General features: G+C 35.4%; 1 protein-coding gene across 2 annotated transcripts; it reads left to right on the top strand.

Moving 5' to 3' along the window:
• The first annotated feature begins 7,413 nt into the window (after window positions 1-7,413).
• Window positions 7,414-9,667, top strand: LOC120068889 (60S ribosomal protein L7a-2). Of its 2 annotated transcripts, XM_039020538.1 has the most exons (6): window positions 7,414-7,574; window positions 7,669-7,870; window positions 8,620-8,789; window positions 8,907-9,035; window positions 9,125-9,217; window positions 9,320-9,667. In XM_039020538.1, exons 1-6 carry the CDS (start codon window positions 7,527-7,529, stop codon window positions 9,449-9,451), a joined length of 774 nt encoding a protein of 257 aa, XP_038876466.1. In that variant the 5' UTR covers window positions 7,414-7,526; the 3' UTR covers window positions 9,452-9,667. The 2 variants fall into 2 exon arrangements, with proteins under 2 accessions (XP_038876466.1, XP_038876465.1); XM_039020537.1 differs by having other exon boundaries at window positions 8,620-9,035.
• Window positions 9,668-11,724: the final 2,057 nt, after the last annotated feature.

Raw genomic sequence — 11,724 nt, 5'->3', positions numbered from 1 at the left:
CACCTAACTCCAGCCACCTCACCCTAGCCTTCTGCCGGAACGACGCCTCCTTCAATCTCGCCACTGACCAGAACACCTCAGTGGCCCGAGTTGCCTCCGACACACCGACTCTGAAGTAGGATCCCTTTCTACCGCAACTCGAGCAACCTCTTTAACCTGCCTAACCACTCGCACCTCATCAGCTAACATAGAGATACGCCTACCAAATGATGTACGAAAAACCCACTTCACTGCCTTCAAGTTTCGCACAAAGCGAACCATAGGAGACACAACCTCAGATCTTCTCTACACTGACCTAATAATATTAATAAAACCCTCAGCCTCCGCCCAATGAGATAAATAACGAAACGTAGGAGGCGACCTATTCCTTATCTCCCCTGTAGAAACTAGAAGAGGACTATGATCAGAAATCCCCCACTGACCAACCCTAACTTCCGAATACAGAAAAGCTACCTTCCACGCCTCATTAGACAAGCATTGATCCAACCGGCACAAAATACCATTCCCCTGAAGTTTACTAGTCCAAGTAAACCAATTACCTATCACACCCAACTCAACCAGATCCGTCTCCAATAACGCCTCATCAAACTCCTCCATCTCTCTCAAGCTAGGGCAACTACCAAAATCCTCCGAAGTTCTACGAATAGCATTAAAATCCCCCAAAACAACTACAGGAAGCTGCCATCTGACATACACATCACTCAACTGAGACCACAAGTTCCTCCTCCTCTTGCTCGCGAGATTAGAGGCATACACAACACCAATATGTACCCTAGTACTAGATACAATATCTACTAAGGTTCTAGAAATAAATTGCTTCACACTGACATCAATAGAAAAATCATAGACACTCTTCCGCCACATCACCTAGATCCTCCCAACTCCCTGCACACTATAGCTACACACACAACTCCAAGCATCACCAAACCTACCCATCATCATATCAAAATTCTTGCGACGAACCCTCGTCTCAAGAAAACAGCAGAAAGTAACAGAAGAGGAAGCCATAAAGTCTATCACCACCTTAAATTTGACAGGGTCATTCAACCTCCTACCATTCTAGGAACACCAAATCATGAATCTTGCAAGAAATCACACCTACCACCTCCCACTAGGCCTTTACCCGAACTCTCGAACATCCCATCTATGACAGACAACGGATCAGGATCTGCCTGCACTAGAGCCAAAGCCAACGAGTCTCCCCCTTCATCATACAAAACATCAAACTGATTACGATCATCAACATGCTTTACAAACCCCGTAATTCAAGGGGACCTATAAACTACTCTACTTCTCGAGGGTGCCGAACCCGGTGACCCACTTCCACCCCTATGCCTCACACCTCCTCTATCACGCCTATGACGACTAACCATAGTAAACTCATCAGCACACCCCGTGCCCTTATTCCCATCCACTTGGATAACTCCCCTCGCACTAATACCCAAATCCTGCCCTTTCCACACACTCTCAATTCCCCCATTCTCCCTCAAACACTCCTCATTAACTGCCACAATACACAACTCCTGACCCTTATCCACACCTTGTTTCTCATACACAGCACTAACATGCCCAAAGGAACCACAACAAGAACACCTACAAGGTTTCCACTCATACACTACTAGAATAATAAACTCTTGGTCCCGCATTCTAACAGTGATTGAAAGGGGGCATTAACGAATCACCATCCACCTAAACATAAACCCTCACATACGATAACCACCGCCGCTCTCTTGTTGCAACTTCAAAAGAGACAGGTTTACCCACGGCACTAACTACCACGGCTAAACCTCTATCCGTCCACAACTTCAGGGGAACACGCTCAAGTTTAATCCAGATAGGAACAGAATAAAAAACAAAGGTTTCAAGAACAATACCTGGGGACCACTATTGTAATAAGATGGGCTTGCCACCCAAGTGCCACGAACCATTCTCCAGCACTCAATCCCGTAACTCTACCTTCTTAAACTTAAAGATAATCAAGCCGTTCTCCAACAAGGTAATGGCATCTATACACGTCCCCAAATTCTCTAAATAAGTCGGCAAATAACAGTATACAGGAGTTTGGCATCCACAAACTGACCAATCAAAGATTTCTCCCATAAACAAACACCCTCATCAATAATCTCCTCATAAGGTTCAACAATAACTTGATCATTTTCAACCAATGGGGGAATGGACTCTAAATTACCCCCTCAACTTAGACCCAAAAAGGGCGTCCCACGAATTTCCCCCTTTCATGCCAGAACCCGAACCACCAGAACTACACCCTTCCTCATCTCGCACACGAAACCCCGTGTGTCCTTCGAATGACCCTCACTTCCACAAAGCCCAACCCGAGAAACCTCCTTACTACCTGACTTCTGCCCCCCAAGCCTTCCAACTCTGGCCCAACACCACGTGACCCACCCACCGATGCCTCCACACCTTTCGACCCTTTCCCCAGCTCCCTCTGCATAAGTCCACTCCCTTCACTCAGCCTCAGCCCATTCCCAATAGACCCACTCACCCCAGCTCCCTCAAAGCCCAACCCAACCCCCCTCACAACCCGATTTTCAATCGGGCCCCCAACACCCTCTAGGCTCCCAGATACCCCCTTCACTTCTTGAGCCCCCACTCCACACGAGCCTAAACCTTCCTGCCCAACAATTAACCCAATACCCAGCCTCCTCGGTTTATCCCTCACGACCCAAATTTCTTTCGGTTCTAGGTCAGATGATAGAGGCTTCTTCAACCCAACACTCCTCATACCGAACCCTTCACCTTCCTCAGAATGACCGTCAGACAACCCAAAATCTTTTACCTCCGAAGAGCAAGCACCCAATCCCAAATTGATCTCTGGTCTAAGCAGACGAAAGGGTTGACGAGCAAATCGACCTCTATTCTTCTCCTTCAGTCTTAAAGGCGACCGCTTCCGCACCATCGTCATCCACTAAAACCTCAAAACTATCAATGCTCAAACCTAAGATCTAAAATCGGCTGCCAAAACTCACTTTGAATACAATTTTAAGTAATAAGTAATTTAAACAATAAATTCATGGAAATAATTTCACTTTGAATTAAATAAGAAAATAAGAATCACACTTTAAAGCACCATTTTCAATTGAAGATTGGTGATGAATATAGAGAATTTAAAACTAGCAATCAAAACAAATTAATATGAACAATTAATTTAAAAAACAAATATTGCAATTAATTTAATGTACTAAACTATAATAACACAATAATTGCAAAATTAAAGTAGTATAGGGACAAAGAAATTAATACTGGAGATTTTAATAGTGGTTCGGCACAACCGATATATATCCACTTCCCAAGCTCCTCTTGAGTATCCGAATATATATCTCACAAATTCTTTCCACGGATTAGAGCCTAACCACTATACCGCTCTTCTTGCAAGTTCAAGAGTAAACTTGATCGTTTCTACGGGTAATGATCAAACTGTTGCGACCACTTTTTTTCCGGGACCAAGAGAAACCCTTACAAAAGTTTGGAAATGTTAAAGAATACACTTACAACTCTTTTTAATAAAGTGAATTTACAATATTAAGCTCACAACAAACCAACCCTCATCACATAAAATATCTCTCTCGAGAATAAGATGAAAAGAAGAAAATTGAAACTTGGAGAGAGCAACAATGGAGATTTTGTGTTTTTTGAAGATTGAAAATAAGGAAAATTGTTGTAGAAATTTGGAGAAGAAATGAGTTTAAATAGAGAAGAAAATTTTTTAAAAACCACATCTAATTTGGACCATTGGATTTTGAAAAAGAAAAATCAATGGTGGAGATTTTAAACTAAATGTTTATATACAAACAAAATATAATATTAAATTCTTTTTTTTTTTAAAGTTCATTTTCTTTTTAAAGACCCAATAAAAAACAAAAACATACCATGTGTCAAAAACTAGCCTTTAGACACAAACATAAAATAATATTAAATTCTTTTTACTTTTAAATTTATTTCTTTTTTAAAATCAATTCAAAAATCAAAAGCCCACCATTTGTCACTCTTTCATGACTCCAAGTGGCACCTTTCAATTGGTCCACTTTGAGAAGAAAACTTCTGCCACGTCATCAGCTCAGAATTTTTCTATTAAGTTTGTTCGCCTATTTCTTCTACGTTTGAGCTTTGATTTGAGCGTTTCAAATTACATTGGAATCGTTATTCCGAACTCTACACAATAGATACTTCAAAACACTCAAATTTTCAATAAATAAAAGCAGATTTGTTATAATCAAAATATTAGTTAATTAATTAATTAAAATTAATTAATTTAAGGTTAAGGGCCAAAGAGCCAACATAATCAATCTTAAGCCTTTCAAATCATCTGGTTGAATGCCCAAAATATCATCAAAAAATAGTTGTCCAATCATGTTGCAATGAATTACATGAGAGCATGGAATCTTGAATGATTGTCATTTATTGCAAGAACAAGTCCCTTCTTTCAAGCTCACAACTTGTGTGTATTGATCTTTATAGGGAGAAGTCATACTTATGCCAGTTTGTACTTCAAAAGTTTAGGTTTCCCTGTCAATAAATGTCATGTATATGTAGATACTCGTTTCTCTCACCTCTTAAGCTTTCTCATGACATATTCTGTATACATGTCCCCACGGTCGAGTGCTTCGCTTATCTCTTGTCTTCGACGTTCAAAATATAGTATGTGCGATAGAATGTTAGCCTAAATAAAGAAGTACCGGTAACATTCTAGCATATTTGAAAACCTCATTCATACATTCAGCTACATTGCTTGTCATCCACCCATAGTGGTACCCATCATCATGTGATCGTGTCCATTTTTTCAAGTCAATATTGGAAAAATATTCAAGGCACTCAGGGTTCAATTACTTCAACTCTTTCATGCACCTAATTAACTTGCGCCTTTTGTGTTGATTTCCTGCCTTAAACACCAAATCTTCAATTGCTTCGATTTGTATTTCGTATTGAAATTACTAGCAACATGACGAAGACAATATCGATGGTCGCTCTAGGTTCACTCTAACCTATTTCCTCATTGTTAATTGCAGCGAGAACGCCCTTATGTCTATCAGAAATTAAACAAATATCATCTCGTTGGGTAACATATTGGGCATTACCAATTGGACGATTTTTCTCCTTCAACAATAACAAAAGCAAGGGAAAATATATGCCCGTTTGCATCAATAGATAAGACAGTCAATAATTTTCCTTATACTTTCCGTAGAGATAAGTTCCATTAATTTGAATTAATGGTCTACAATATTTTAACTCTTTTATAGGACCGAAGGACCAAAAAACTCGATAAAAAAAAGTCGTACCTGGCACATCCAACGGAAGAAAATACCAATCCGATCGTGTTGCAGGATTGTAATGCACAACAACACTTAACCAATACGGAAGCTTTGAATACGATTTCACCCAATCACCAAATACAACAATAAATACTTTTCAATTAGCTTGCCACACCCGTCTATAATTAACATTATACCCATATTATTTTTTAATTTCTTCTTGGAGCAAGGCCACAAGAACCCCCAGGATCAGCTCTAACCATATTTTGGATTTCAATACTCATAAAATTTGAATCATTTGTGAATGATCCTGAGTCAATTTTGAGTACAAAACATGAGTGCTCCCCTTCAAGTCTAGTAATTTCAAACATCTCATGAATTTTACGCCGATATGCCCATAACCTCTAATCACAACCATCCTTCCATTATTTACATTTCACATACCAAATATCTTGGTTCGATTCTACTACGACAATCTCATAGTGTTCTACCATGCAGTATGTTTTTTTTACAACCAGTAGTAGATCTTCTTTAGTGTCAAATAATATTCCTTTTTGTATTAAACTAGAATTATCTACACATCCACTTCTTTCATCCAATGTTGATCCTCGTTCACTAGTTGAGTTAATAATATCCCAATCTATTCAGGTGAACATATCTAACATTACCAACTCCAAGATCATGTTCTGCATTTCTATTGTTTCCAAATAATTCATCGAGTTCTACATCAATAACACTGTCCCCATTATTTCCAGGTTCAAGAATGACTAACTCTTTAGGACGCATCGACATATTTACTTAAATCTTTGCCACTGTTTTAGCTGACAAAAAATACATCAATACTAACAGCCCAATTCAACATTAGTCAAAAGATAATCCACACTATTTTATGACCAATCCAAATTTTTTTTTTTTTTTTTTTAAACAATCCAAATAGTTCAAATATTATTTTATGACCAGTCTAAATATTAAAAAAGAGCAACTACAACCCAAATTTTTAGTCCAACTTATAATATTTAACTAAAAAAAAACAATTCAAATCATACACAATACTAGATCTATGGAGCACAATCCCAAATTTTCAATTAAAATATATTAAAACTCTAGTTTTTTATGCATACATTTAAATAAAACAGTAGATCTATGGAGCACAATCTCATATATTAAAAACAAAACAAAAAAAAAACATTACCTATGGTCGGTGGCAACAAGAAGAACAACGTCGATGATGGACGGCGGACGATCATAGACGACGAACGATGGACGTGGCAGACGGCAGACGACGACAGATGGAGGCAGCGGACGACGGCTGTGAGGGAGGCAAACAGTAGGGCTACTTTAGGACCACTAAGTCATGTACTCAGTACACGATTTAGAGTAGTCATGGACCACGTTCACGATTACTTGGTCAACGTTGCATGTCTGTACATGTGGCAGTCTGTGTGAGGTCACTGCCAGATTCACGTGATGTGAAGGAAGTCATGGACCCTATCCACGATTTAGGTGTAACTATCCCATTTTCGTCAATACTTTCAGCTCAACTTTATTTTTGTCAATAGTTATTAAAATGACATTATTTTGAAGAAAAAAAAATCTATTATGTGATACTATATATTTATAAATAATAAAGTTAGTTGTAGTTACCACTAATATTTAGTGACAATAAACTATTATAATTTACTTAGGAATATGATTTATGTTAAAAAAATAATATAATTATTGTTTTGTAATATTACATTGTTTATAATATAAAATATAATACATATTATATTTTTTAAAAAACAAACCAAGTTTATAAAATAACACAGATACTTCGAAATATTTTTATCTCTAATTAATATAATTTTACATTTTAAAAATTTAAATTTTAAAATCAGAATATAATGAACTTTTAATTTACACTATCTGATCGTAAATCTAAAAACAATTTTCAACAATTCTCAAAAATAAAATTTAAATTATCAAACAAACACATATTTATTAAACGGGGTGAATTGGATTTTCTACTGCTCTCAGGAGAAAATAACAGTTTTTTAACCTTTTTTTCAAGTACGGACTGAAAAAATTGCACTTATTTTAAATTTTAGTTATTAAATTTATATTTATTGAAAAAACAAATGCAGGTGCAAAATAAAAAAGGGCGTGAATTTTATATATTTAATTTCGTTTTCTTTTCCCTTCTAAACCCTAGCCCTTCCTCGGCCTTCCTTCCTTCTTCTTTTTCATCTGTTGCCCTCGCCTCTTGCAGCGCAAAAAATGGCACCGAAGAGGGCTGTTGGAAAAGTTTCGGTAAAGAAGAAGCCGGTAAATCCATTGTATTTTCTTCTTTCCCTTGATGGGAATTTGTTGTTTCAGTTCTCCATATCTTTGGTTTAACACCGCATTTGATTGATTGCAGGAGAAGGTGGTGAATCCGCTATTTGAGAAACGTCCGAAGCAGTTTGGAATCGGTGGGGCATTGCCGCCTAAGAGAGACCTTACTCGCTTTGTCAAATGGCCCAAAGTTGTTCAAATTCAGAGGAAGAAGAGGATTCTGAAACAGAGGCTCAAGGTTCCACCAGCTTTGAATCAGTTCACCAAAACCCTTGACAAGAATCTTGGTAATTAAACCCTAAATTCTCGCGGAGATTCCTATTACATTATTGGTATTAGATGATCGTCATTGAATTGTTTAGTTAATTATGGATTGTGTCCCTCTTCGGTTTATGGAACTCTCTTAATTTGTTATGAAGTATGAATTTTGTTAGGTTACAGGAGCGACAGGTTGTATGATTGCACTTAGTTTAGGAGAGGTGTAGCAGTTTCTGCTACGGTGAAAGAAGAAATAAGTAGTTCCTTACCTTATTGATTGATGGTTTGGTTTGGCTCTACCTTTAGAAACTATGTTTTGATTGACTTTGCAAGTTTATTTGGGAGTTGGTACTAAGCTTCTGTCTCTTGGAACCTAGATTCTTGTCTGAACCTCTTTTTTCTCCTTGGGTTTCTTGGATTATGCTTAGGTCTTCTCCCATTTTGAGTTGTTTGGACATTCTAATGATTGTATTATTATAAATGGTTCTCTTTATATAAACCTGCTTTATAGTACATGGTTGTGAATGAAATGTGTCTTTGTATGCTAGTTTTCCCTTTTTAAAATTTTCTTTTTAAAAAGTTTCCATTTTGGTAATTTGGAAAAATGTAATGGTTTCTGACCTGATCCCGGAAACTCTTTTGGTAATCTTCCATGTGGTCTTGATTGGATTTAAGGTATATTTTGGTTTCTACTTGTGTCATCTTCTATGTGGTTCTTTGATATTTGTTAGAATGTTGTTAGACGGTTGGTTTTAAAAGCCTTTTCATGCATTTACAGCAACAAACTTGTTCAAGATGCTTTTGAAGTATAGGCCAGAGGATAAAGCACAGAAAAGAGAGCGTCTTTTGAAAAGAGCTCAGGAAGAGGCCGAAGGCAAATCACACGATGCCAAAAAGCCTATCGTTGTTAAATATGGTCTCAATCATGTTACCTACCTCATTGAGCAGGTCATCATTTATTCCATACATGTGAAATATTTCACTCTTTTCAACTGCAATGTTGTCTGCAATCAGATACACTCCCTTTATCTTTTAACATCCATATATTTCGTACTTCATACTCAGAATAAGGCCCAGCTGGTTGTGATTGCACACGATGTGGATCCAATTGAGTTGGTTGTATGGCTCCCAGCTCTGTGCAGAAAGATGGAAATTCCATATTGCATTGTGAAGGGAAAAGCTCGTTTGGGAGCGGTAACTATGTCTCTTTGTTTGACACAATAATGTCTACTCCTTTGAAGCCATGGATCAATGTTTTTGTAATTTTTCCTGTTTAATAACAGATTGTCCACAAAAAGACGGCATCAGTCTTGTGCTTGACAACCGTGAAGAATGAAGATAAGCTGGAGTTTAGCAGGATCTTGGAAGCCATTAAGGTGCCTTATACACATATAAAGCCTAGATGATGCCACTCTACTTTATAGCATCTGAATTAGGCTCATATTAAGTAACTTGTTTACTGTTTTGTTTTATGTTAGGCTAATTTCAACGACAAGTACGACGAGTACAGGAAGAAGTGGGGTGGTGGAATCATGGGATCCAAGTCCCAGGCTAAAACAAAGGCAAAGGAGAAATTACTCGCCAAAGAAGCTGCTCAAAGGATGTCTTAGGTAGGTATTGGAGTTTTCTTTTATTACTTCGGAAGAGTTTTCTTTTATGAGAAAAAATCAGACACCAATTCGTTTTGGTATGTAGTTTACTTCAACAGTAGAATTTGGAAGTTTTGTTTACTTATGATTGCTTCTGTAGTATTCTCTCCATGTAAGCCTCCATTTATTTTAGTTTTACTCATGAATGTTTAAGTCTACTGTCTCAAATGCTCCCTATTCGCCCATTCCATTAAACTAAGAAGGGTACACCAGGCTTTTGTTGATGGTTCATAATGCATTTCTTTTCCATATTATTTAAAAATTTGAAATTTAAGTATGACTAATTCGAACATCATTTGATTGAGAAAAAATGATCTTATCTCCAAAAAAAAAAACTTTAGCCTATTAAAAGGAGTCCAACTAAAGAGTAATTACAGAAAGTTTTTGAAATCGAAGACAAAAGGAGAACATAAAAGCTAGGGAGGGATTAGATCACCTGTTGTTGGGATTTCTCTCTAATTCTCTAGACATTCGATTCTTAGTTATACTTACTCCACACAGTCCCAGTAAGTCGTAAAAAGTGGTCCTTCTCATGAAAAATTGGACAGTAAATGGACTCTTACTCTTATAATATCACAACTATCTCGGTGTTGAACCAGAAGCCAAATGCCTAAAAGAAGTATCATATCACGTCTTTTCACATATCCAAAGAATGTGATTTAAATCTTCCTTTACTTCTAGATAGATTGTAACAAAACAAAACTGCCTAATTTGATCACATTATTTGTAAAATTAAAATTACTATTATAGAAAAACTTTTATTAATATATCAATTCAATTATTTTTACATTTATATGATGTTACGGTAGTTAAAGTATAATTTAAATACTATAATAATCCTTCTTAGATTAATGTTGTAATCTGATTTTTTTTTTCAAAATGGTTAGAAATGATACTATCAAGTTTTTACTTTTCAAAATTAGCGTTAAACTAGTTTTTCTCGGTCCATTTTGGGCGAGTGGTGAAATCTTCGATAATATTAACGTGTGATTCTACTAATTTTATCATATATTATAATCTTTCCAAATCTTATACCAAATTTTATATATTTTCAAATTTTCTTCAAATTTGATTATTTGCAAATCTTTATCTTAATTTTTGAATTCTAAATTGCTTTCGCAGTTATACGAATTTTCAAATTTAAAAATGAACTAAAATATTTTAAAATTTTGATAATATTTGATATAAAATTTAGAAAGTACTTAATATTTAGAAAACTTGATAGAATCTTGGTGTTAACTGGGGTTTTAGAAAAAAGTTAAATTTTTATGAAAATTTGGTGGTCGGAGATGGACCAAGAAAACTATTGCAACAAATTAAAAAAAAAAAGTGTTGGTTTGGAAAGATGAAAACTAGATTTTTTCTATCTATTTCTCCCTTTTTTAGTAGGTTGTATTTTAAAATTTAAACAGTATCTCAAATATATAAATTTTTGTTCAAAATATTTTTAAAAAGTATAAAAAATATTCTTTTAAATGTTCAATGAATTGTAAAATATATTTATATTATAAATATCATAAAAATAGATGCTTAATATTTAGTGTTCTAAAAGTCGTGTGTCATCTCATATTGTTTGGTGTCCATGTAAGGGAACATCCTATTTGCTACTTTAGTGGGATTTGGTGGATCTCAAAATTATGCACACAAAAAAATTTCATATATTTCATATCTCCATAAAATCATATTTTCTATTTCTATTATTCCTATCTCGATAAAATTATAATTTTAATTATTTTTAATTTAGCTATTTATAAGTTTAGTTATATTTTATTGTTTTATTATATATATTATATTTTCTCCACATTCGTTGTGCTCCATTGTGCTCCTCAATTTCATAATGCGTTATTAACACGAACTCCTATTGCTTCCATCGCTGAGGGTGGGTCGGTTTTTTCCTCTGTATTATAATTAATAAATTAAATGTTATTTTGTATATTTAGTACATATTAAATTTCTAATATAAATACAATATTCTGTGACAATACATATCAAATTCTATGAAATTGGGAGAAATAATTAAAGAAGTAAGTACAACATTCAGGACAAAGCAAAAGCTACGATTTTCATTCGTCATTTTTTCCATGAGGGATTAAAAATTGAATACCTTATAATAAAAAAATTTCGTATCTTGTAGAAAAATTTGAAAGAAATATATGATCACCAAAAGACAGTTATTTTTCCTAAACCATGTTATGAGTGGATCCATTTGAGGCTACAAGATTTTAAATCAGTAA

This window comes from Benincasa hispida, unplaced genomic scaffold, assembly GCF_009727055.1.
Source record: "Benincasa hispida cultivar B227 unplaced genomic scaffold, ASM972705v1 Contig132, whole genome shotgun sequence".
Taxonomy (NCBI): Eukaryota; Viridiplantae; Streptophyta; class Magnoliopsida; order Cucurbitales; family Cucurbitaceae; genus Benincasa; species Benincasa hispida.
The sequence above is the reverse complement of the archived record's forward strand: the minus strand, read 5'-3'. Positions and strand labels throughout refer to the sequence as shown.

Excerpts from the sequence above, each read along its gene's own strand:
- LOC120068889 (XM_039020537.1), top strand. The coding sequence starts at position 7,527 with ATGGCACCGAAGAGGGCTGTTGGAAAAGTTTCGGTAAAGAAGAAGCCG. Across the intron at positions 7,575-7,668 it reads TTTCGGTAAAGAAGAAGCCG|GAGAAGGTGGTGAATCCGCT; the intron begins GTAAATCCATTG and ends GATTGATTGCAG. Across the intron at positions 7,871-8,619 it reads AACCCTTGACAAGAATCTTG|CAACAAACTTGTTCAAGATG; the intron begins GTAATTAAACCC and ends ATGCATTTACAG.